Source organism: Chionomys nivalis, chromosome 2 (assembly GCF_950005125.1).
Source record: "Chionomys nivalis chromosome 2, mChiNiv1.1, whole genome shotgun sequence".
NCBI classification, from domain to species: domain Eukaryota; kingdom Metazoa; phylum Chordata; class Mammalia; order Rodentia; family Cricetidae; genus Chionomys; species Chionomys nivalis.
In genome coordinates this window covers 91,647,995-91,675,329 of record NC_080087.1, presented here as the reverse complement: position 1 = coordinate 91,675,329, position 27,335 = coordinate 91,647,995, and the positions used below count along the sequence as shown (strand labels likewise).

Here is a 27,335-nt window from a genome sequence, read left to right as displayed (position 1 = left end):
TCTCACATATTAAAAAAAAAAAAAAATCAGTATGAACAGTAAGTAGGAAAGCACTTGGCTGCTATTGGAATGTAACACTTAACTTGGATGTGGGTGACAAGAAACAAAAAGTTGCTTTTAGGTCAATAGACTCTAGGGTGAACTTGGCTACGACCAGGCTGACCTCTAACCTGCCTCTGCCTCCTGATTGCCTCTAATGAGGCACCTGTAAGGCCACTGACTGATAAATCCTGAAGCGATTTGATTATTCCATTAATTAAATAATTAAAGCTATTTCTTTCTGACTTTTCCCAAATGCTGTATTATTACGTCATTTTTGAATTGAATGTAAGAGTTTTATTCATACAAACATGTTGTCCATATTCACCAATTTTTAAAATGCATCACACTAACTCCATCAGTTAATTATTGTGTGCTTTCATGGTTAAGAATATAGCAAAAGGCGGTGAAACCCTGCCTCAAAACAACAACGACAAAATACAGTTAAAAGGCCAGGTGTGGTGGCGGGTGCACACCTTTAGTCCTAGCACTCAGGGGACGGGGCCAGCCCAGTCTACAGAGGGAGAGCCTGTATCTAAATAAATAAATAAATAGGTTATAATCAAAGATAACATCAAATTGGCTTAACTTTTCTTCTTACTAGTAATGCTTTTACTGTAATCCTAAACTTGGGAGGCAGTGGTCTACATACAACCAGGGCTACAGAATGGGAACCTGTCTCAACACAAACATAAATAAAATGCTTTTGGAGAAAACCCTCTTACCCCTATTATTAACAGGTTTACAAGTTAGAAATATGGTAATGACTGTATGCTTAAATATTGAAATGTTTAATGAAAATACTGATAAGGCTTATAAAAAGAAAATGTTAACATAAAACTTGGCCACATCTAGAGATGGGAAAGAAAAACGTGTTTGAAACTTGGAGAACTTTTATTTCATCATAACCTAATACTGATAGAAATGACTTGGCAGTTTAAAATGGTGACACTAGAGTAACTTGATTATAATAAGAGTCTTTACAGGTAGACTAAGGTGATGTTTTGTTGTTTTGACATAATACTTAACAGCTGCAAGTTGCTGGGTTACTGCCGAGCCGTATAGTGAAGAGAAACAAACAGTATGAAGCATTTGCAGATAGGCTCATATTTTATTTCTCCAGTGACAGTTTTTACAGCTGAGTATAAGTTAAAGGCCTGCTTGCACACCAAAGCCAGGTCCTTTGGGTGGTTCGGTCAAAGAGGTAAGGCCTCCAGCTGGCTCACAACAGAAACGCCCACTCCTGAAAAGAAAAGCAAGTAATGATTATTAGTGATTAACATTTACACATTATTTTCTTAAAAAAGAACTCTGACCAGGTATGGTGGTACACACCTTTAATCTCAGCACTCTGAGGCAGAGGCAGATAGACCCCTGTGAGTTCAAGGCTAACCTGGTCTATATAGTTAGAGTTCCATGCCAGCCAGGGCGACAAAGTAAGACCCTGTCAATAATATAAAAGGAACTTTTCAGCTTTATTATAATTTTTTGGTACTACCTGTGGTCTGTTGCTGATTAAATATCATTATGTGGCATATGACTGTACATAATCAGTTGAGAAATCAAACCATGTCATATTACAAGAACCAATTAAAGATCCTGTGATATTCAATACGACAAAAAAGATAGGAAGAATACAAGATTGTTATTTCAAGAAAAGTAACCATTATTTTTTGGAAAAGGTATTTAAACGATTTGTACTAAGAGAAAAAAACAGTAAAAAGCTTACTTTGTATTGGGGTCTGTGACATGGCTTAGTAGAAAAAAGTGACTGCTGCAAATGGTGAGCAACACAAATTTAAAACCTGGAACTCTTGTACAGGTGTAAGGAGAGAACCAACTCCACAAAGTTGTCCTCTGACCTCCACATACATCCTACATGAACATAATAATCTTAAAAATATTTTAAATTATCCTGTATTGATTGAAAGGGAAAACTGGATCTTTAGGTGGAAATAAGAAGGAAGCTAACTTCAGATCAATCTTCTAGTAATATGAACTTTTAAGCAACAGACTTCTGTTTGCATATGATTCTCTTTCAGTATAAATGTTCTGGTAGATCAGATTATTTTATAAAATTCTTTTCCATATGTGTATGAAATGTATGTGTACCTGGAGGCTCAAGGTCAACGTTAGGTGTCTACCTCTATTACTCTCTACCTTACATATAGAGCCAATGTCTCCTGCTGAACTCTCAGCTTGTGTTGTAGCCATGCTGGTCAGCCACCTTGCTCGGGATTCCCTGACTCCTCTTCCCAACAGGGATTGTAGCCCGACCACCATTCCCACTCAGCTTTCATATGTGTTCTAGGATTCTAACACCTATCCTTACACTTACATAGAAAGAACATTACCAACAATGACCCATCTCCCCAGCCTGATCTTACAGATTTTTAATAAAAAGTTTATCTTGCCCAGGTGACAACTTTAGATATGTAAATTTCCAGTCAGCATTTATGAGAATAAAATTCTTAAGGTTATGATTACTACAGTGTAAGTCACGCTGTCAGAGTTTATTATAGATAAGTAAGAGTATACCTTGGCCCAGGTTTTGGAACTTTCCCAGCTCTGAGTTCATCAATAATCTCTTCAATATCCTTGGGTGTTAGGTCCTCCTATGGAAAAATTGAAGCCATTAATGAATTACTGCTATAAAAAAAATCTGTAAATCCTTAAAATTAATTCATTTATTTATTTACCAAGATAGCTACAACTGAATAACTTCAATATATAATGTAATACATATCAAGAGCTTTAGCCAAAGAGTCAAAACTACATTTATTTCAAGTGTGGTATGGGAGGTCCTTCTGTGTGTTGCTTTTATTGGTTAATGAGTAAAGAACTGCTTTGGCCTATAGCAAGGCAGAACTTAGCTGGGGTGGGGGAGGAACTAAACTGAATGCTGGGAAAAAGAAGGTAGAATCAGGAGAAGCCATGTAGCCCCACTGGAACAGATGCCGGAATTTTACCCAGTAAGCCACAGCCTTGTGTCAATACACAAATTAATGGAGATGGGTTAATTTAAGATATGAGTAAACCAGAAATACGCTTAAGCTATTGGCCAAACAGTACTGCAAATAATATGGTTTCTGTGTTAATTATTTCAGGGCTGAGCACCTGGGAACAAATAAGCGACCTCCTACACAAGTGAAACCTCTGCATTTGAGTTCTAGCCTCACCACTCTCTGCCTCTCTCAAGTTCCTTTACTGATAACTCAATCTGAACTTGTTTTGAGGATTACTTAAGTGGTTTGAATAAGAACAGCACATCCCCGAAACCCCATATATTTGAATGCTTAGTAACCAGGGAGTGTCAATTTTGAAGGGATTGGGAGATGGCCTTGATGAAGGAAGTGTGTCATTGGAGATGGGCTTTGTGATTTCAAAGCTCATGCCAAGCCCAGTGTCAGCCCTCAGAGCTGCCTGTGGATCAGCATGCAGCTCTCAACTACTTCCCCAGCACAATGCCTGCTGCCAAGCTTCCTGTCATGATAATGGACTAAACCTCTAAAACCAAGCAAGGCCCCAATTAAATGCTTTCTTTTTTATAAGAGTTGCCTTGGTCGTGGTATCTCTTCATAGCAATAAGAACAGTGACTAAGACAATAAAAAAACATCAAGTAGAAAAGTGCCAAGGAACAAGAGAATAATTACAAATCCTGGAAGAAACATTACAGTACAATGAATAATTATCACCAATAGTTTTAACTGATAAGCAGAGGCCTGAATCAAAAGCTCTAACTACTAACTGAAAAAAAAAAAAATGCCTGTAGGCTACTATATCAAGATTCATGCTTCATACAAAGCCCTGTCTAATTTCTATTTGAGGAATACATAACAGAGGCCAAACTCAACAAAAAAAAAAAACAGCAAGAAAACACCAAATACATTTGTCTCCAAGTTTTCAATAACCAGAAGAGCAATGGACAAGACCCCAGTCCAGCACAAAAAGTCTTCATAACCACAAACCTAACCACACAAAGTTAAGATCCAAAGAAGGCTGTACATTTGATATAAGGATAACCTAGAAAGTACATTGTCCTGCAAAGAAAATGTCTAGTCTTGAAACTTTGGCATTGCAGAATGAATGAAGCAAAAGCTGTAAAGAGATCAGCTTTGGAGATACCTTTAACATCTCTGCGAGCAGGACAATTAAGATAAATCCATTCTTCAACAAAGGCTTCAAGGAATCTCTATGAACTATTTTCTAAGAAATAAGCTGGACGGCGGTGCCCTGTGCCTTTAATCCTAGCACTCAGGACGCAGAGGCAGGTGAAACTCTAGAGTCAAGGCCAGCCTGATCTACAGAGAGAGATGCAAAACAGCCAGGGCTATATAGAGAAACCTTGTCTGAAAACAAAAGAAATATAAACTAACAAAATACTATAATGATAAACCATGATATAATTGGGACAGCAAGTAATTTTAAAATGCTAACTAGAAAACGGCACATATGTGGATGCTAAGAACACTGCCAAATAACTTACAGGTCAAAGTTAAAGAGATAAACACAAAATCTCTGAGGTATAAAGTAGTACGGGGGGGAGGAGGGGAGTAGGGGCTGCAAAGATGGCTCAGTGGTTAAGAACCACTGTCTGGCCGGGCGGTGGTGGCACACGCCTTTAATCCCAGTACTTGGGAGGCAGAGGCAGGCGGATCTCTGTGAGTTCGAGACCAGCCTGGTCTACAAGAGCTAGTTCCAGGACAGGCTCCAAAACCACAGAGAAACCCTGTCTCGAAAAACCAAAAAAACCCCAGAGGACCAAGGTTCGACTCCTAGCACCTACCTGGCAGCTCGTAACTGTCTGACTCCTATTCTAGGGGACCTGTCATCCACTGCAAAACACCAATGCACATAAAATAAAAAGAAGGTTTGAGGTGCTTATATGTATAATTTCTTCTGCAAATAATGATATCAATAGACAATATTATCTAAGTAAATGCCCTAAAGTGTTGTTATTACATCTTGGTTTCTACTATATGTAAATGATTAAATTCATCATAATTTAAAACTCAAGTTTATCAAATCCTGGAGAAAAATGCAAAATGTTTAAAGATAAATCTTTTAAAACCTTCTAGATACTTCCATAAATAGTTTCTTCTAAATGAGTAACTCAAGAACTAACATGCATGGGCATGAAATAAAGTATTTTAAATAAGATACTCTAGAATATTAGCTTAAGTGAAGTTGGATACTCACATAGTAGTTGTCATTTATTTGAACCATTGGTGCATTTACACAGGCCCCTAAACACTCCACTTCGATAAGAGTGAAGAGTTTGTCAGGTGTAGTCTCTCCAACCTTTATTCCTAAAAATGTAAATGATCACTGTAAGAAATAGATTATAGCTTAAAAACAGTATGGTTTAAGAAAAATGGCATATCAACAATATGTTACAGAGGTATATAAAAACATTGATGTGCATTAAATTTCTGTAAAAAATGAAAAGAACCAAGCAAAATATAAATCAGCACTTGAAAAGCACAACAGATCTCAAGTTCAAGGCCAGCCTGGACTACATAGCAATATTCCATCTCAAAATAAATAAAAACATAAAATCTACTGTGCCTAGCTTTCTTAAGTAGGCTTGTTCCTTTATAGTCAATAAAAGCCTGGAGAGCAGGGCTTACTCAGTTTTCATTCACATTGTGCTGAGACTGAACTACTTCCCTACCACCTAGCTGCTTGTTTGCCACAGGGCTTACCTCCATGCCTGCTTTGGGGTTTTCCTTTTAAACTAATAAAATTGCCCTCAAGCTTCAAAACAAGCAAGCAAGCAAATAGGAGCTGGAGAAATTGCTAGTTAGAGCATTGGCAGTCCTTGCAGGGGACCTGGGTTTGGTTCCCAGCACCCACAAGTGGTTCACAACCTCTATCTCCAGTCTCAGGCCTTCTGGCCACTGTGGGTACTGCACAAACACGTAATTTAACATAAAAATAAAGTCATTTTAAAAAGCAAATAATTGGACTGCTAATTATTACAGTTACACCATGAGATTGGCAAAGAGTCAGAAAACCAAGGATCAAAGATTATTAAGGAATACTCATACACTCAAGGGAAGACATTGGTAAAATATGGCAAGTGTGACTTGGCAATTTTTCTTATACACAATCTTAATACACGACATGAAGAGCATTCAATGTACACATGTGAAAATACTAGGGTAGCTCCATCTGTAATAGCAAAACGATGTGTACACTGTGCTTTACAAAAGTCCAGTTATGGAGCTGGAGAGATGGCTCAGCAGTTAAGAGCATTGCCTGCTCTTCCAAAGGTTCTGAGTTCAATTCCCAGCAACCACATGGTGGCTTACAACCATCTGTAATGAGGTCTGGTGCCCTCTTCTGGCCTGCAGGCATACATACAGACAGAATATTGTATACAAAATAAATAAATATTTAAAAAAAAAAAAAAAGTCCAGTTATACCACACAATGTAAGCACAGATATAGTACCTTTATGTGCTAAATAAGAAAGGATATAAAACCTGACATAACTAATATTATAGTGATATTTTATTTGTATTTCAATAAAAAAAGCTTAAGGTCAGAATGCAAAGTTAAGCTACTAGAGGTCAGGGAGTGGTGGCGCACACCTTTGATCCCAGGATTCAGGAGACAGAGGCAGATAGATCTCTGGGAGTTCAAGGCTACCCTGGGCTACATAAGACTGATCCAGAAACAGGTCCGGGTGGTGGTGGCTTACACCTTTAACCCCAGCGTTTGGAGACAGGAGCGATATGGCTGGATGGAGAGAGGAGTATAAAGGGGAGGAGCTCACTGGAGTGGAGCCTGAGGATTCATGGAGACAGAATCTTGCCCTTTTAGTCTGAAGACTTGGTAGAGATAAAAGATCTCTCTAGTGGTTGGTTGCTTTGTTTTTCTGGTCTTCAGGTTGAACCCCAACATCTGTCTCTACGTTTTTATTAGTCGTGCTACATACTACATACCAAGCAGCTATCAGAATCTAAGCCTCAGAGCTGGGTTTGGGGCCAACTTGAGCTTCCTGCCTTACATACTTAAACATCACCTAAATGCGTCTGTGGCATGCAAGGACTCGAAGAGAAAAAAAAAGCCACAACTGATGACAAAGATCTGCAACTTGAAAGAGTGAGGACTACAAGCAGGAACAGCTTGGTCAACTCAGTAAGATCCTATCTCAAACAAATTGAAAAATGGGGGCAGGGGCTGAGGATGCAAGTCAGTGTTGAAAGTGCTCGCCTCTAGTGTGAAGTCCTGTTTCTTCAGTACAGGAAGATACTTTTAACTTCACAAAGTTAAAAAAGCAACAATGGCAATTTTGTATGGAAAATGGCCAATTATTTTATAAGTATGCTCTATTTAGACCTATTTAAAACTTCCCTTATTGCTACTTACTCCGTTGCTTCTCTGGAAAAGTACATGGACATCTTAAAATTATAATTATTTTCACTTGTGTGTGTATATGCATATTCACACATGTAAGTGCAGATACCCCAAGAGATGGTTGTGAGCTACCTGATATACAGATGCTAGGTAGGAACTGAACTGGGGTCCTCCGAAAAGCAGTACATTAAGCTGAGCCATCTCTCCAGGCCATGACAGTCTTTGTTTTGTGACAAATGCTGACATATGAAAGACAACTTTCCTAGAAGCCTTATAAACACACTTAATGGTTAACATAGATTAAAAGCTTAGACTTGAAGCTAAAATCAAAAAAAAAATACAAACTAGAAATAAAAACAAATGATTTTTTTTTAAGTATCAAGAAAGTACAAACCAAATAAGATAAATTGAAGTTGAAAATTTTAGGTGGAAAATGTCAGATCTAGAAAGACAATTTGATCTGGGAGGCCGGGAGTATAGACAGAAAGGAGCTACTGAGCTAGGTTCTGAATGTATAGCACAAGCTAACCCAGAGCTCACTATATAGCCTAGACTGACCTAGAAGAGCTCAACAATCCTGTCTCTGCATCCTGAGTGCTAAGATTATAGGTGTACACCACCATAGCCTTTTAGACCATCTTGGTGTTGTTGGGTTTTTTTTGGGGGGGGTAAGGGAGAATGGAGAGGTGGGGGAGGTATTTCAAAACAAGGTTTCTCTATGTAGTTTTGTCTGTCTTGGAACTCACTTTGTAGATCCGCTTGTCTCTGCCTCTCAAGTGCTGGGCATTAAGGTTTTATGTAACCACACCCTGAGCTGATCTTGGTACTGTTAACAAAAGAAATGAAGTATCCCATACCAAGCTTTCTTTGAAGGGTCTCCAATATGCTGTCAGAATCTCGAAGCATACAAGGTGTAGTAGTGCAGACCTGAATGTGGTACTTTCCAACTGGCTTTCGATTATACATTGTATAAAAAGTTGCTACTTCATATACTCTCATTGGAGGTACTTGTAAAACTTCTGCCACCTAAAATAGTAAGACATTAAAGAAGATGGTTACAATGTTTACTACCTGAAGTGTAATGTACCCAGCTCTGAATAGCACTACAGTGCTCCTGAGTGCTCTTATGCTGTCACTTGTTCTGTCTTCTCCTGGAGGCTTACTGCCAACAACACATAGGAGAGATTTCTCATTATTAAAAACATTTTTTGAAAAAAAAAATGGGCTGGCAAGATGGCTCAGCAAATAAAAGACCTTGCTTACTTACCACAGAAGCATGATGACCTAAGTTTGATCTCTGGAACTCTCATAAAGACTGAAACAGGACTGAACTTGCAGAACTAGCTCTACAGAATTGTCCTCTGACCTCCACACATGCTGTGGCATACATGTATCCACATATACATCACATACTAAATTTAATATATAAATAAATAAATATATATATTTATTTATATATATATTCTTTTGCTTTCTCAAGACAGGGTTTCTCTGTGTAGCCCTGGCTGTCTTGAAACTCGCTCTGTAGACCAGGCTGACCTCAAACTTCAGAGATCCACCTGCCTCTGCCTCCTGAGTGCTGTGATTGAAGGCATGAGCCACAACAGCCTGGCTTAAAATATTTTTAAAGAGTTTAAAAACAGGTATAATTTCAAATAAAACACTTTTCACAAGCACTATATGTCATAGTATTTTTGCTTTTTCCTTCTTTCTTAGTGCTTGAGATTAAACCCAGGGTTTTGGAGTTGATAGGCAAATGCTCTTTCAGCTACATCTCCATTTTACATCAAGGTTTCTGAAAAAATTAACCAATTGTCTTTACTAAGGATAATATTTAGTTAAATAAAGCTTTGTAACATTATTCAGGTATTAGGGAAGTGTATGAAGCAAACAAAAAATCAACACAACCTAAAATTTGCATTGGTGGTTATTAGATAAAGTCTATTCCTAGTCTCTGAATAAGGATGATAGCCTTTGTCTTTTGTTCCTTTTTGTGATTCTACCTTAACAGTTAAACGAAATAAAGTTTAGAAAATAAAGATGAGAGTAAGCGAGCTACAATAGAATATCTATGACAGCTGGTCAAGAAGAAAATACAATTAGTTGGTCTTATACAGCACTTATAAATGAACTGTTGTATTGTCACATGAATGTAATTACTGTATTAACAGGCTATAAGTAAACTAAAATCTAGATTATGGCTGAAACTGTTTGAAAGCAATTAATCTTCACATCTCTAATCTTAGTGCTTGGGAGCTGAGGCATGAAAACTGGGTTTCCCAGGCAGTAGTGGTGCACGTCTTTAATCCCAGCACTCGGGAGTTAGAGGCAGGCGGATCTCTGTGAATATGAGGCCACCTGGTCTACAAGAGCTAGTTTCAGGACAGTTAGGGCTGCTACACAGAGAAAAAAAAAAAAAAAAGAAAGACTAGTATGGGCTAAACTGGGCGATGGTGGTGATGCACACCTTTAATCCCAGCACTCAGGAGGCAAAGGCAGGTGGATATTTGAATTTGAGACCAGCCTGGTCTACAGAGCTAGTTCCAGGACAGGCTCCAAAGCCACAGAGAAACCCTGTCTCAAAAAACAAAAACAAAACAACAACAACAACAAAACTAGCCTGGGCTGGTGTGTCAGACAGACCCTGTCTCAGAAGAAGAGAGGATGAATCTTACAGTTTATTCATAGGCTGAAGTGAGTTGAATGGCAGTTCTCAAAGTGAGAAATGTCATACATACCATATATTACATACAGACTTTTGTTAAAGACTACAACAAAGATGTCAAAATATTAAGAGATGACATTTAGTAAGGGATATTCACACCCCACACACTGTAATTTTAGTATTAAAACATGCATTAATTTTCAAAATGCCTTCATACTAAATTATACACATTTGAGATTTTTTTCATTAAGATCATTTCCCTTCAAAGGTTGGGGGAGGGAGCACGGGAGGACACAGGATGACGGCGGGGTAGACAGAAACCTCTTTCACACTGATGCCTGTTTTCCTGCAAGAATGAAAACTTTATTAAGGGAACTGACAAAAAAAAAGAAAAACAAAACACTAAGGAGGTTATATCTGTCTGTCTGTCTATCCATCCATCCTGTGTGAGAGAGGGAGAGAGACTAAAGGGCCCAAAACTCCTAAACTCTGATATTAATGATTACCATGATGATTTCTATATAAAGAAGTTATTACACACAACCTTTCCTGTTTCTTAAGGCAAAACTGAATTCAGTACCTTGTTCATAGCAGATATGGGCAACCATCCATTCTGCCTTTGGGCTAGATCCAGGACTGGAAGCACAGCTGCTGCTTTATGCCCTTCTGGGTAGTTTTTCACTATTGCCTCTATCCTCTGTAAAAGGAAAATGCCTTTTACACCGATGAAAACAAGTGAGTACTTGATAAATCACTTATATTGGTTACTTAATCATACCTTATAGTTTTCTGGTGTGAAATCAAATGGGGTATCTGGGTTATTCTCAGGAGTGTCTCTATGCTAAACACACACACAAATAAAAACAAGATTAATAAAGATTAATAAATCCCCAAAAATAGCTATCCAGCTTCACTAGGAATGGGCTATCAAATACAAACTGGCAGCTCTATGTAATTAAGACACAAAATTGTACATATAGGCTGGAGAGATGGCTTAGAGGTTAGAAAAGCCTGCTGCTAATGCCGAGGGTTGAAGTTCAGTTCCTAGCAGCCATACTTGGCAACTTATAACTCCTAACTCCAGTTCCAGGGTATCCAGTGGTCCCTTCTGGTCTCTATGGGTACCTGTACCACAAAGAAACCCTTTCTCAAAAAACCAAAAATAGAAAGAAAAAAAACCCACAGAAATCTCTGTGAGTTCAAGGCCAACCTCCTCTAGATACCAAGTTCTGGGAAAGCCAGCAACACATATAGCAAGTGCTCTTAACCTCTGAGCTTTTTCTCCCACCCAAAACACCGAAACCTTACTTAATACTTGTGTTTTTGGCATATATTGGCCATTGTAGGGATTTAAATATAGCTTGTAAAATGATGTTTGGTTCCAGCTGACCCTCTCAAATAGAAACTAACACCTGGGAACCTAAGAGAATCTAGGAATAAGAATTTGGGTTATTGTTTAGTAAAGTTACTATGACCACCTAACTTGGTGGTCAGACTCCATGGTCTTAAAAGTCAGTCATGTTGGCTGGTTGACAGGAACAAGGTTGTAACTTGAGAAATTCCTAAAGGGTATCTGTTTGAAATAGTAATACAGCCAGGGCATTCCTACGTAATAAATAGATTACTTTACTGAGCAGTCAGCCTCCATGTTTTTGGCTTCACATTTTTAACTCTAGGTGGTCTCTATAAGCACCTCAGTTTTGGTGTACAAATCAGAAAGCTTTAGATGCTGTGTCTGTTTATCTTGATATGAGCAGTTTTTAGGACTCAGGCTTGGTTTCCAGCACCCACATGGCGGCTCAAGCTGCTCACAACACCAGTTCCTAAGGATCTAACAGTATCTTCTAACCTTCTCCAGCTTCTGCATGGACACAGTGCACATTTATGCTCTTAGTCACACACAAAATTAAAACAGAGATTTAGAGCTTTTGCATTCAATCCTGTACACTCTAGGCCACAAGAGTGGTAACATACCCCACAATTTAAGATATTACAGTAGACTCACTCAAATTTCCAAGTCTTTCCATTATGAGGAATTTTGATTACTTACCACAAATAAGGCTCCTCCGGCCCCATTTTGCACAGCTGTCTTATGCAAATTCCTTGTATGTCTTCCCTGAAGTTAAAAAATTTTAAGAAAACTTACTTACAAATTTTAAGAAAATTTTTATGAACTACTTGAAAAGTCATAACTTAAAGCAAGGGAATCAAGTTATTTCAGGAATCATCTTGGGAGGTTTGTACCCGTGCCCGTCTCCTTCAAAAGGCTCAAGAAATGGCTAGGCACATTATTAGCTCACTTATGGAGTCAGTGCAAGAACTGACCGAAACTCAAACCAGAGCTGAACACAGCTGTCCTGTTCACACTATGCTCCTGTAGGCTGGCATGCAATACTGAGAATTAACTGGCTGTCTTTCTTTCCCTTTGGCTGAATCGACAAGATGGTAAAGTTTTGTTTGTTCTGAGACAGGGTCTCACTGCGTAGTCCTGTTGCCTTGGAACTTGCTCTGTAGACCAGGCTGACCTTACAGAGATCCACCTGCCTCTGCCTCCCAAGTGGGAATTAAAAGTGTGCACTCTTTCTCTTCCGGTCGCAGGCGCTTCGGGAGCCGCCGATTACAGTCCAGCCATGGCCAAGTTCAAGAACCACACCACACACAATCAGTTCCGGAAATGGCACACTAACGGCATCAAGAAACCCCGGTCACAAAGATACGAATCTCTCAAGGGGGTTGACCCCAAGTTCCTGAGGAACATGCGCTTTGCCAAGAAGCACAACAAAAAAGGCCTGAAGAAGATGCAGGCAAATAATGCAAAGGCCATGAGCACACGTGCGGAGGCCATCAAGGCCCTGGTGAAGCCCCAGGTGGTGAAGCCCAAGGTGCCAAAGGGCCCCAGCCGCAAACTCACCCGCCTGGCTTTAATTGCTCACCCCAAGCTTGGGAAGCGGATTAGAAGCTACATGGCCAGGGGTCGTAGGCTCCAAAAATCAAAGCCCAAGGTTCAAGCCAAGGCAGAGCCCTCAGCTGCAGCTCAGGCTCCCAAAGGTGCCCAGGCCCCTGTGAAGGCCCCATAAAAAAGGTCTCAGTCTGCCAATGTGAAGACAGATGGACTGGTGTGAACACCTACACAGTATTTGCAGATGTTCAGGACCTTATGCTGTTTTTACAAATAAACTTGAGGCAAGTTCTGTTAAAAAAAAAAAAAAAAAAAAGTGTGCACTATCAAGCCTGGCCCTAATAGTAAATATGGTAAATACACACAAAAAAATCCTCTAAACATTTTTTTAATAGGGTTTCCCTATGTAGCCTAGGCTGGCCTTTAATTTTTTTCTGTTTGCCTCAGCCTCCCTGGTACTAGATTGATTATAGGCTGTGGTACCAATCTGGCAGCCTTTTCTGTTCTTACTCAACTACTTCTGCAACTCCAGTCCCACACCTCACTGCCTCTAATGCTCGTAGACTTATAAGGTGCAACTGCTCGGGAACGATTCTGACTGTTAGATTTTGTCCTCTTGTTCCTCTCCTGTACTACTGACCTCCCATGCTAAACAATTAAACTGTTATTCTAAATCCTACCATTTCTGAATTCTGTGACCCACAAATGGCCAGTCAGAGCTACACAGAGAAAGAAAAAAACACCCCATAAAGGAAACTGAGACTAAACTAGAAATCGGCCATTGCTGTCACTCTAGCTGAGGACACAGGGAAATATAAAAACAATTGAATAACAACTGAAAAAAACTGAATAACAATTACCTAAGTAAACGCTAAGAAAACAATCATTGCATAATAGTGTAAGAAATGATTCATTTTGAAGTAGGGAAGTATCTGATTACCCTTTTCACATCCTGAGCCTCGACACTCATCCCACTGACACCAGGTTAACTACTATTGAAAGTCACTGTCTTCGGGGCTCGGTTCTGACTCCTCTGTTCTTTCCTTTATGTATCTTTTCCTTCTGGCATCATCTACTGACTATGCTGATGACTACTAAGTCTTACACACTTCTAATGATAAAAGGATAACACCAAGAAGAGATCATAAATGCATTAAGTAAATGAGGAAAATTAATTTTAAAAAAGTTACTAGCAATTAAAAGCATGCCATTTAAAACACCACTAGCTTAAATTAGGAAAAGGTTTTGGCTTGGGCTTTTTTTTTTTAAACATAACATTCCATTTTGTTGAGAGCATGGGAGAAATGGGCTTACTGATGCATTAGGCAAACACTCATACAAGCCTTTTAGGGAAGCAAACTAGTATGATTTATGAAAAACCTCAAAGAATTTACATTTTTAACATAGTAATACTTTGGGGGATTCACTTTTAAAGAACATTACAGTAGAAAGGGTGATAGTGCCCCGCCTATAACTCTAGCACTAGGAAGGCTGATAGGAGGATGCTATGAATCTAGGCCTATATAAAAAGACCTGATCTCAAAGGGGATAAGGGGTTGTGTGGGTGCATGTGTGTGTGCAGGTAACCATGAAGATCAGAAGAGGATCTAGCATTACTCTGTGTGTGTGTGTGTGTGTGTGTGTGTGTGTGTGTGTATGTGTGTGTGTGTATGTGTATACGTGCAGGAGCCCATGAAGAACAGAAGATCTGGCATGATAGGGAGCTGAGAGCTACACAATGTGTACTGGGATCCAAATACTGGTCCTCAGAGCACTAAGGGCTCTTAACTGCTGAGCCACCTCTCAATCTCACACTTTATTATTTAAATTTCATGCATATTAAGTGTTTTGCCTGCATGTATGTCTGTGTAGTGTGTACAAGACTGGTACCTATGAAAGACAATTCAGATCCCCTAGAATTATAGTTACAGATGGTTGTGAGCCACCATGTGGGTGCTGGGAATGTAATTCCCATCCTCTGCAAGAGCAGCCAGTGCTCTTAACCACTGAACTACCTCTCCAGCTCCTCATTTAATATTTGTAAAACTTAAGGGTTTTGTTTGCTTGTTTTGAGAGAGGATCTCTCTAGAAAGCCCTGGCTGTCTTGGAACTCACTATGCAGACCAGAATGACATTTAACTCACAGAGACCCCGAGTGCTGGGATTAAAAGCAAGAGCTCTCTCTGTCTATCTAATGGGTGTCTTTTTATTGGGCTGTTTTAAGATTGTGGTATTACTCTGAAAAAAACTTCCTAATATCTTAAAGCATTGTTATCTACTTAGCAGACACACGATAAAACAGTAACTGAAAGATTTAAGGTAAATTTTTAAAGCATGACAGATAATTGTCTTTTGTTTATAACTGTAACAAAGAGCCATTGTCAAAACAAATTAGTGTTTCTTGCATTTGCAAGTAACGGGTTTTTATATTGTAATTAGGCTGTGGATTATTCTGATAAAATTATGTTTTATATAGCTGAAAACCATCTACTTCCTCTCTGCTGAAGTTAATTTATAAATTTCTCTTTTACTTAAAGGGAGTGGAAAGGGGGTGGGAGTAGCGCTGGTGCTACCATGAGGAACTTTTGTTCCTGAGTTATTCATGCTAAGTATTACCACTTATGAGCATGTCCGACACACCAGGCCATCTTTCATTCAAGGCGCACAGAAAGGAGAGCACAACAATCCACAGACCCAGAGAGAACTAAGTAACAAGGGGGGGCTCATGGGGAACACCCAGATCTCCCTGGGAAGGTGAAATGGAAGAGATTTTGTGAGTGGACTGAAGGCGGGTGGGGTCAGGAACATAAGTGATCAGTTGGGGAGGGGGGAGCACGGAGGGATAGAGTGCTGAGGGAGACTGCTGGTAGAGGGGCTTTCAGGTGGGTGGAAGCCTGGCGCAGGGGAATCTCCCAGGAGTCTATAGGGAGGACCCCAGCTTAGCCTCCTAGCAATAGTGGATAAGTAACCCAAACTTCCCATCACTCATGATCAGATTGGTGATCTGGCCCAATTATCATCAGAGAGGCATCATCCAGCAACTGATGGAGTAAGAGGTAGAGACTCACAGCCAAATATTAGATGAAGTTTGGGAATCCTGCCAAGAAGAAGAAAAGAGTGTAGGAGCCAGAGGGGTCAAGCACACCACGGAAAGACACATAATCAACTAAGGTGGGCTCATAGGGGCTCCCAGAGACTGAAGGGACAACCAGGGATCCTGCATGGGACTGACCTTGGCACTCTGCATATCTGTTACAGTTGAGGAGCTTAGTCCTCTTATTGGACTCCTAATAATGGGAGCAGGGACTGTCTCCAATTCTTTTACTGGCTTTGGGGACTGTACTCATCATCCTGGGTCACCTTGCCCAGCCTTAATAAGGGGGGGAGGGTTAGTCTTACTGCAATTTGATATGCCATATTTTACTCATGGGAGACCTATCCTTTCCTGAATGGAGACAGAAGAGGAAGGGATGGGGAGGCTTAGAGGAGGGACTAGAAGGGTAGGACTGGGGGGAGGCTGTGGCCAGGATGAATTAATAATTAATTAATAGATGAATTAAGGAAAAAAATGAAGAAAAAAAAGGAGAGAGAGCACAACAAACCAAGCCATCACTTTTACATAAGCCCCTCCACTCTGGTGCACTACTCCCAGCTTTCTAATTGTTCTGTTGGAGTCAGTTTAATATAACCCTTCCTCTAGGATGCCTCTCTCACACACAAACCATCCACCAAATCTACCAAACATTTTGGCATTGCAGCAGAGTGTTGGATATTGTCATCAAGAGTTCACTCAAGAACCACCTGATCAGAGTCTGGAGCAATAGCTAAGTGGCTGAAAGCACTGGCTGCTTCTCCAGAGAACCAGAATCAATTCCCAGCACCCACATGGCAGCTCATACCTGTCTGCAACTCCAGTTCCAGGGCTTCTGACACCCTCATACAGACATACATACAGGTAAAACACCAATGAACATAAAAATTATTTTTTAAAAATCTGACCAAATTACAGCACAAAAATTTCACATTTTAAGTGAATTTATTATTCCATGTTAGGACAAACTCATAGCTGCCCAAAGCTGGCTAGGTAAGATAGATGTACCTCTCTCTGTCCAACTCCTCTGAGCATATCCAGAAGTTAATGGCTTGTTAGCCACTCAGTGGTTCCTTATATTTGTACTATTTCTTTAGGCTCTTTGCATAGATTCTTTGCAATACCATTTCAAAACCCTTAGCTTCTTTACCCTACAAACAACTGTGTGAGAGCTGATGAATGCTAAACATATTAATAGCTGCTAACTTGTTATTGACACCCTCCTTGCTGCCAGTATAACTGCCCTGATAGGAGAGATGACATCTTAGAGACACATATGCTGCCCCCCTTTGCTATCAGTCTAATAAAACAATGGACCCTCAAAAGAATTACTTTCCCCAGGAATCTCATGCTGGGAAGGGGGGAGACTGAAGTCTTGCTGCAACCCAGAGGAGAAACCAGGAAAAGATTTCACATCATTCTAACAACTTGTCACAGGACCTTGCAGGACAGACCTGGAGGCTGGACAAGAGATCTGTCAGTGATGGGCATGATCACATTTGGATAAAAACTGCTTAGTTATACATCCCGCGTGCCCTTATTTAACCCGCAACTCAGACCAATACCCCGAAAGTGACTTAAGGGAAAAGGTGTCACTGGACTCTTATTTGTTCCTCTTCTCAACGTGGTCACACTTGAACGCATCTTTCTCTGCTTTTTACTATTTAATTGGACTGAAGACAGGGCTTCACCTAGCTTGTTACGGTTTCCAGAGCCCAAGTTTTGATTCTAAATACTCTGGTAATACTAGCTCAAGCAAGAAAACAGAATGTCCACAGCAGACATTCACATTTAAAAGTGGAGAGGACAAAACCGGTCTCGCTGAACATAACGGACAATGAGGACTACTGAGAACTGAAGAACAATGGCAATGGGTTCTTGATCCTATTGCACGTAATGGCTTTGTGGGAGCCCAGGTAGTTTGGATGCTCACCTTAATAGACCTGGATGGAGGTGGGTGGTCCTTGGACCTCCCACAGGGCAGGGAAACCTGCTTGCTCTTTGGGCTGAGGAGGGAGGAAGACTTGATTGGGGGAGGGGGAGGGAATGGGAGGTGGTGGCGGGGAAGAGGCAGAAATCTTTAATAATTAAATAAATTAATTAATAAAAAAAATTAAAAAAAAGAAAATGAAGCATCACCTTTGACCCCCAAAAAAAAATAAAAAAATAAAAAAAATAAAAGTGGAGAGGGCAAACAGGGCGGTGGTGGCGTACGCCCTTAATCCCAGCACTCAGGAGGCAGAGGCAGGCAGATCTCTGTGAGTTTGAGGCCAGTCTGGTCTACAAGAGCTAGTTCCAGGACAGGCTCCAAAAAAACTACAGAGAAACCCTGTTTTGGGGAAGAAAAAAAAAAAAAAGACACCAAAATTTTTTTCATTCATCATTATAACTACATAATTCTGATGTTTAATCCCAGTTGCTTCTCTACCAGAAATAATTTGTATGGTACTTCTACAAATATATACCCGTATGTGCTGCCTCAATTAAACAAAGATATAAGAAAATAATCATGGTAATTAACATTAGTCTTTTATGTTGTTGTTTGAGACTGAGTCTCACTATAGCCGAGGCTGGCCTAAACTTTCTAGGCTCCTACCTCGGTCTCCCAAGCAGCAGGATTATAGGCAAAGACCAGCACATGCATTAACATTAGTCTTTACAGAACATCTGAAGGCCAGGATCTGAGAAAATATCTCAGGGTACTTTCCCTTTCACTTACTAATCACTAAGTCTTACATATTCTACCTGAATTATTTTAATTGTTATTTGTTGATCCTGGGAGCGGTGGACTGCGGCCCCGGCTCCCACACGGCTAGCTTTATACCCAAAATAGCAACACACAAACTGTATTCTTTTAAACACTGCTTGGCCCATTAGTTCTAGCCTCTTCTTGGCTAATTCTCATATCTTGATTAACCCATTTCTAATAATCTGTGTAGCACCACGAGGTACCTTACCAGGAAGGATCTTAACCTGCGTCCATCTTGCAGAGGAGAGCTGTAGCGTCTACCTCGGGTAGGAGAATCATGGCGACTGACTGACTTGGCTTCTTTCTCCCAGCATTCTGTTCTGTCTACTCCACCTACCTAATTTTCTGTCCTATTAAAGGCCAAGGCAGTTTCTTTATTAACCAATAGACATATGACCCTCCTCCATCAGTTATTTCTGCTGCTACATTTCCTGGCCCTGCTTCTATTCCAGTTCTCTCCCCACCTCAGACTACTGCCAACGGCATGGTTCCCTGACCTTGTCTCACGCTTTTCCACATCTCTAAAGGTTCTCACTAAGATTCTTTTTTTTTTTTTTTTTTTTTGGTTTTTCGAGACAGGGTTTCTCTGTGGTTTTGGAGCCTGTCCTGGAACTAGCTCTTGTAGACCAGGCTGGTCTCGAACTCACAGAGATCCGCCTACCTCTGCCTCCCCAGTGCTGGGATTAAAGGCGTGCGCCACCACCGCCCAGCTCTCACTAAGATTCTAATGGGCGAGGGCTGAAGGGGGTAGCACTGGGATCAATCTAAACCTGCTGTTACAGAGTGAATGAAGTCTGAATCCTGTGTGTGCTATAGAAAAGGCCTTTGGACCCTTTCCAACCTCATCTTCCACCCTCTTATCTCTTCTCCATCCTACCATGCACCTCTCTCCTTAAACTTATATCACTATTGCACTTTATACTTCCCACTCGTCATGACAGTGTTAAATCATCCTCATAACAGCCACTGGGAAAAAGAACTGGAACACCCTCCTATACCTATAGCACTTATTCAGTTTGGTTCCTCATCATATATAATAATTTGCCTGAACGTCAGAGAGGAAAATTAAAACACACACACACACACAAAACAAATAAAAGGATGACCCACTCTACTTTACAGGATATTATGTTGCCAAGCTATTTTGTTCAACAGGTAAGGTTATCATTAAATCTTCAACTTAAAAAGCAGGAGTGTATGTAAACCCATAAACTGAGAAGAATCTGTGATTTAGGGTTTTCAGACACATACAATTTAAGATAAATTTTTTTGGGATTTTTTTTGTTTGCTTGTTTTTTATAGCAGGGTCACTAAGTAGCCCTGGCTATCCTGAACTTGCTATGTAGACCAGGCTGACCCAAACTCACTGAAATACCCATGCCTTTGGTATTAAAGCCATGCACAACATGCCCAGTGTAAAAGGTAAAACTTCTTTCAGGTCTGCTGTAATTTTGCAAAGTTAAGTTTAAATATCTCCAACATGATAGGCCAGCCAGGACTACATAGAGAGACACTATCTCAAACAAACAAACAAAAAATCTCTAATGTAAACCAGGCATGGTGACTCATACCTGTAATCCCAACACTTGAAAATTACAAGAAGACTCCTGAAGTCTAAAGCCAGCCTGGGCTACAAAGTGAGACCCTGCCTACAAACAAAGTTTTCACAAAACTTAAACAACTGGAAAGAAAGAGCTACCATTGAAGTTGGCATATTTCTAGAACAGCTACATAGATACTACCAAGCCAAACTTCCAGGTAGTAACTATAAATTTACAAGAAAAAAATTGGTGAAGATATTAAGAAACAACAGATTCAACGCAATGCCCATCAAAATCCCAGCAAAAATTCTTCAAAGACCTCGAAAGAACAGTACTCAATATCATATTAAAAAGCAAAAAAAAAAAAAAAAAAACAAGATAGCCAAGACAATCCTGTACAATAAAAGAACTTCTGGAAGCATTACAATCCCTGACTTCAAACTCTACTACAGAGCTACAGTACTGGAAACAGCCTGGTAATGGCATAAAAACAGACAGGAGAACCAATGAAACCGAATAGAAGACCTGGATATCAATCCACACATCTTCGAACACTTGATATTTGATAAAGAAGCAAAAAAAAAAAAAAAAAAAAAAAAAATCAAATGAAAAAAGAAAGCATATTTAACAAGTGGTGCTGGCATAACTGGATATCAACATGTAGATGAATGAAAATAGGCCCTTATCTATCGCCATGCCCAAAACTCAAGTCCAAATGGATCAAAGACCTCAACATAAAGCTAGCCACACTGAACCTTATAGAAGAGAAAGTGGGAAGTACACTTGAATGCATTGGCACAGGGAACCACTTCCTAAATATAACCCCAGCAGCACAGACACTGAGAGAAACTATTAATAAATGGGACCTCCTGAAACTGAAAAGCTTCTGTAAAGCAAAGGACATGGTCAACAAGACAAAACGACAGCCTACAGAATGGGAAAAGATCTTCACTAACCCACATCAGACAGAGGTCTTATCTCAAAATATACAAAGAACTCAAGAAATTGGACACCAAAAGATCACATAATCCAATAAAAAAAAATGGAGTACAGACCTAAAAGAGAGCTCTCAACAGAGGAATCTAAAATGGCTGAAAGACACTTAAGGAAATGTTTAACATCCTTAGTCATCAGAGAAATGCAAATCAAGGGCTAGAGAGGTAGCTCAGAGGTTAAAAGCACTGACTGCTCTTCCAGAGGTCCTGAGTTCAATTCCCAGCAACCACATGATGGCACACAATCATCTGTAATGAGATCTGATGCCCTCTACTGGCCTATAGGATATATGTAGGTAGAACACTATATAATTAATAAATAAATAAATAAATAAATCTTTAAAAAAAAAAGCAAACCAAAACAACTCTGAGATTCCATCTTACACCTGTAAGAATGGCCAAAATCAAAAACACTTATGACAACTTATGCTGGAGAGGTTGTGAAGAAAAGGGAACACTTCTGCATTGCTGGTGGGAATGCAAGCTAGTACAACCCCTTTGGATGTCAGTGTGGTGATTTCTCAGAAAATTAGGAAACAACCTTCCTCAAGATCCAGTAATACCACTTTGGGGTATATATCCAAAGGATGCTCAATCGTGCCACAAGGACATGTGCTCAGCTATGTTCATAGCAGCTTTGTTTGTCATAGACAGAACCTGGAAACAACCTAAATTCCCCTTGACCGAAGAATGGATAAGGAAAATATGGTACATTTACACAATGGAGTACTACACAGCAGAAAAAAATAAGAACATCTTGAATTTTGCAGGAAAATGGAGCTAGAAAACATTATTTTGAGTGAGGTAACCCAGACACAGAAAGACAATTATCACATGTACTCACTCATAGGTGGTTTTTAAACATAAAGCAAAGAAAGCCATCCTACAAACCACAATCCCAGAGAACTTAGACAACAATGTGGACAATAAGAGAGACTTACATAGATCTAATCTACATGGGAAGTAGAAAGTAGAAAAAGACAAGATCTCCTGAGTAAATTGTGAGCATGGGGACCTTGGGGGAGAACTGAAGAGGGGAGAGGAGAGGCAGGGAGGGGAGCAGAGAAAATATAGAGCTCAATAAATATCAATTAAGAAACAACCAACCAAAACCAGGCAGAGACCAATGCTTTGGTCTTTTTGTTTCACCCTGAAGACAACCCTAGCCCACCCTGTGCTACGCATAAGGAGAGGGGAACAGTCTTAAATGACTTGACCAACCAAAGAAACTGGATAACCTCAGGCACAGACAAGTGGGAAATCCCAGGAAAGGAAGTGCCAAAATGGAGAAGCACCGTGTTCTGTATAGAAACTACTCAGCTCTCTAGCAGACCTCTGTGTAACTGATAGACTGTAAGCAGCCTTGCTAAAGAATAAAACCAGTATTTGGTCTATGGGCATTCCTTAAAGAAGTAAATTAGAATGAAGTGCCTGTGTAACTTATACATTCACGATGTCCAGGATATAATTCAAAATTATTCACTTAGGAGAAGGTGTGAGGATGACAGCAAAAACCCACTCTCGGGGAAAACATCTCAAAATTGAAAGCCTTAACTTGGAACTGTACTGAGTTGTAAGGTGTCAGCATTACAGGGAACTATGGGCCGTCACCCAGGTGAAAATGAGAGGCCTATTCTGACTTGTACGTCTTAGTCTCAGCTCACACTAACTTCTGTGCTTATGGTCATTTGCATGGCAGGGCTCCAACAGTATGGTCAAAGACAAGACCTGGCAGATAGTGAACACGGGCAACTCTAACAAACAGGTGCTTTCTTTGGAAAATGTAACGGGATAAGGAGACTAAAGAGATGGAACACTTGGTTCTCTTCCGGAGACTTTGACTGCAGTCCCCACATCAGACAACCCACGACTGCCTGTAGTCCAGGCTCAAGAGCCTAGATCCACTTCCTACTCAAAAGGCGGTTGCCCTCGCTTGCACCTGCCTAGCCACAGATAAAGAAAATGGATATGCTCAAAGTTTCTCTCAAGAAAAGAATTTTCTTAATTAGACCTTACTCCTACTTTGATTTTTGGTAAATTCATTCTGATATCCCACATTTGTGAAGAGTAAAGGGCCTAGTCATACAAGGTATATAACATCCACCAAGGCAAGGCTATGTAGCATTCAGTGGAGCCAGCGAGATTACTCAGCTAGTAAAGGCTCTACATCCAACATAGCACATGTCCACAAACATACAGACATGCACACAAATAAGGAGACAATGACAGTATAGAAATGCATACTAATAAGCCGATTTAAATGTATTAAGTACCTGGGAGGCTGAGCTAGAAATGCTGTATGCTAGAGTCAGTCAGGGCTAACTAGTGAATTCCGTAGCAGCTCGAAGTATAGTGTGAGAGTCTGCCTCAAAACCCAAACAAGGGCCAGAAAGGCTGGTGAGTAGAGGCACTTAGTGCTCTTAAAGAGGATCTGAATATCTTATGTCAGGTGGCTGACAACCACCTGTGGCTTCAGCTCCAAGGACATCAGTGCATGTACAAACTCACACACACACAATTAAAAGTTTTTTTGTTTGTTTACTTGTTTTTTTTTTTTTAAGACAAGGTTTCTCGGTGTAACAGCGCTAGCTGTACTGGAACTCACTCTGTAGACCAGACTGTCCTTGAACTCACAGAGATTCACCTGCCTCTCCCTCCCAAGTGCTGGAATTAAAAGCATGTACCACCACTGCCTGGCAATGAAAAGATTTTTATCTTAAAAAAAAAAAAAAAAAAAAAAAGGCAAACAGAAAATAAGTATGGTAGCACAGACCTGTAATCCCAGCGCTCGGAAGGTGAAGGCAAGAGAATGAAGAGTTCAAAGCCATCACTGGCTGTAGAGAAAGCTTGAGGGTTACCTGGGTTACATGAGACCCTTCCTCAACCCCATCCAAAAATATATATATGGAAATTATGGGGGGGAAAATTACAAAACCATGATTACTTCCTTCTAAATTTTGTTAAAATATATTAAAGTTTGGGCTGGAGAGATGGGTAAAATTATTTCCTGTGCAAAAATTTAACCTGAGTTAAATTCCCCAGAACTCACATAAAAATGGGTACGGGCACACAGGCTTGTAAACCTAGCTTTGCTGGGCAAGAGACAAAGAACCCCAAGAGCTCTACAGTCAGACAACATGGCCAAGAGCCTCAGGTTCACCGAGAGGCCTGGTCTCAAGGCAATAAAACAAAGAGAAACAGCTAATTAGACAACTGACATCTTCCTCTGGAATGTGCGGGCATGGGCTCTCCTATGCCTATACAATGTGCCCCTCACACACTCACACTCACTCGCTCTATCACACACACAGTTCATGTGTGTATACCTGAAGATACAGATAAGAAAATGATAATACAGGTAATTCATATTTCTCAAGACTATTTTCTGTACCCAATATCCCATTATTTTTATATTGACTACATAATAAATTGAACTCATTGAAACTGTACCATGTACTATTTTTTAATTACAAAAACATATTACTTTAAATTACGGTTTCCCCCCTTTTTTTTCCTATGTAACTTCTTTTCAGGTCAGGTGTTGTGCTAGGCCACTTTTAATCTCAGTACCTGGGAGGCAGACCTGGGTGGATCTTGTGAGTTTGAGGCTGGCCAGCCAGGGCTGGAGAAACTTATACCTCTTGTTACCCTTTGCCTCAAGATAAAATAAACAAAAGCTATCCATGGAACTTTTTTTGCCCTTCTTGGTAGACAGTCTCACTCTCATCATCTTTCATCTGGGTTTGCAGCAAGAGACTCTCTTACCTATGCAAAGTTCCAGCTTCTGACTCCAATCAGACCTATTCTACAGTCATTCCTATACAGTCATCTCCACAGAGCAGAGCCTTAGCCTCTACTGCAAAGCCTTTCACTGACTATACTATACTATATTACCATGTTTACCTTTCGCTATTTTTAGGGGGTTTGGATTTGAGTTGGGCATATTTTATAGACAAGAATTTATATAGCCCAGGCTAATCTTGAACTTACTATGTAACTAAAGATAACCTAGATTCTGATCCTCCTGCCTCTGAGTGCTGAAATTTCAGTAGTGACCAACCACACTCATATGTACCTCATTGATGTTCTTACATGAAATAACCCAAGAACAGGAATTCTGTTTCTAATTTGCATTGCTGAAAACAGTGCACCACCCTCAAACATAAGATGTAAAATGCAGCTATTTAACACACAGGAAAAGAGCCACCAAATATCACTTATCATTATTATATGTACACCAGCAGGGCATGAGCTCACATTTGTAATCTCAGCACTCAGGAGGTGAGGCAGGAGGATCACCAAAAGTTCAAAGCCAGTAGGGCACACTTAACACTTAGCAGGCTCCAGGCCAGCCAGGGCAGCATGGTGAGACCTAAAAGGGTCTCACTTTAAAAGGGGGGAGGGTATATTATAATCCAGCCCCGTGGGGTGACTCACGCCTTTAATCCTAGCACTCCAGAGGCAGAGGCAAGTAGATCTCTGAGTTCCAGGCCAGCCTGGTCTCCAGAGCAAGTTCCAGGACAGAGAAACCCTGTCACAACAACGACAGGAAACAACACTACAATCCAATCGACACTGTTACCTGAACCTAGCACTACATTACCCACGGTAAGAATTCAAATGATTATTTTTTTTTTTTTTTTTTTTTTTTTTTTTTTTTTTTTTTGGTTTTTCGAGACAGGGTTTCTCTGTGGCTTTGGAGCCTGTCCTGGAACTAGCTCTTGTAGACCAGGCTGGTCTCGAACTCACAGAGATTCACCTGCCTCTGCCTCCCAAGTGCTGGGATTAAAGGCGTGCGCCACCACCGCCCGGCCCTCAAATGATTATTGACAGACTCAATGAAATATCCCCAGTTCAGAGCTTCAGAAGCAAAGATTAACTGCTCTAGGTCACATAACTACAAAAGGTCATGAGTGATGCTACCCTCCACAACGCACGTCTAATTCTAAAGCTCAGAATGGATTCTATACAAACATATACTAATCTTTTGTTGAGAACTGACTTAATTTTTATTTTATTGCTTGAAAAATAAAACCCAACCAAATAAACCTCTTTCTTTCCTCTGACTGTCCTGTAGTTAATTACAGAAGCCATTCACGTTTATTTACTGTGTGTCCAAGTCCTGCCTGTGAAGGTCAAAAGTACTACTTGTCGGAGTGATTCTCTCCGCCCCGTAAACGGGTTCAAGGCACTGAACTTGAGCTCTCAAGCCTGGAGGAAAGCTCCTTTCACGCTGAGCTATCTCACAGGCTCCTGAATCTGCATTTTTCGGTTTACTTCAGTGTTCCAATCTTGGCAATTCAATTCCTTTGCCTATATAAGATGTACCTGAAATTCAAATGACCATAAAACTGCAACTCCTATAATGAATGAAAAACTGCAGTAAATGGAACACTGGTCACCTTTATCTAGGCCTGAAGGAACTCAGCAAGCCTTCACCAAGCACATCAGCATTTCCTCCAGCATGCTTTTAATTCTGGTGCAGAGTAGACACTAAGCCTGAAAGACAAGCAGCCCCTTTCTTCGCTGCCGGGATCCACGCAGGCCAGCTTCAAATGGCAACCGCCTTCCTGACCTTGACTAAGTTAGGGGTCAATTCCCCTGCCCCATAGGGACGGCCCAAAACCCGCAGCAGCCACAGCAGCTGAGCATCCCAGCCGCTCCGAGGACGAAGGCCGCGGCGACCCTGCAGCCGCCAGCTGACCCGTCCAGCGCCCTGGGGTCTCCAGGGACCAAAGCTAAGGGAGGCACGAAGAGTGGGCCACGGTGGCGACAGTGCCCGGGTTCACCCCGAGCCCCTTACCCACTGAGCGGTGAGGCCAGCCGCCCAGGCCCGCAGCGCCAAGGAGAACATGGCGGGCCACAAAGTTCTCCAATCCCGGCTGCTCTAGGCTGATTCCCAACGAACGGGACTGGCGGCCCGGCGCGCGCGCTCCCGGGACAAGGACGCACGGCGCGCGCGCTCACGCACCCGGGCCTCGCGACCCGGGT

General features: G+C 40.8%; 2 protein-coding genes across 3 annotated transcripts; one reads left to right on the top strand and one right to left on the bottom strand.

Moving 5' to 3' along the window:
* Nucleotides 1–959: 959 nt before the first annotated feature.
* Ndufv2 (NADH:ubiquinone oxidoreductase core subunit V2) lies at nucleotides 960–27,335 on the bottom strand. Of its 2 annotated transcripts, XM_057763245.1 has the most exons (9): nucleotides 27,148–27,323; nucleotides 26,747–26,843; nucleotides 12,120–12,185; nucleotides 10,848–10,910; nucleotides 10,650–10,766; nucleotides 8,262–8,430; nucleotides 5,240–5,349; nucleotides 2,578–2,654; nucleotides 1,019–1,282 (listed from the first exon to the last, which is right to left on the bottom strand). In XM_057763245.1, the coding sequence occupies exons 5-9, from the start codon at nucleotides 10,656–10,658 to the stop codon at nucleotides 1,189–1,191; spliced, it is 459 nt and encodes a 152-aa protein (XP_057619228.1). In that variant the 5' UTR covers nucleotides 10,659–10,766; nucleotides 10,848–10,910; nucleotides 12,120–12,185; nucleotides 26,747–26,843; nucleotides 27,148–27,323; the 3' UTR covers nucleotides 1,019–1,188. The 2 variants fall into 2 exon arrangements, with proteins under 2 accessions (XP_057619227.1, XP_057619228.1); XM_057763244.1 differs by lacking the exon at nucleotides 26,747–26,843 and having other exon boundaries at nucleotides 960–1,282; nucleotides 27,148–27,335.
* LOC130870483 (60S ribosomal protein L29-like) lies at nucleotides 12,700–13,226 on the top strand. Its single transcript, XM_057763246.1, has one exon. It carries the CDS (start codon nucleotides 12,700–12,702, stop codon nucleotides 13,144–13,146), a length of 447 nt encoding a protein of 148 aa, XP_057619229.1. The 3' UTR covers nucleotides 13,147–13,226.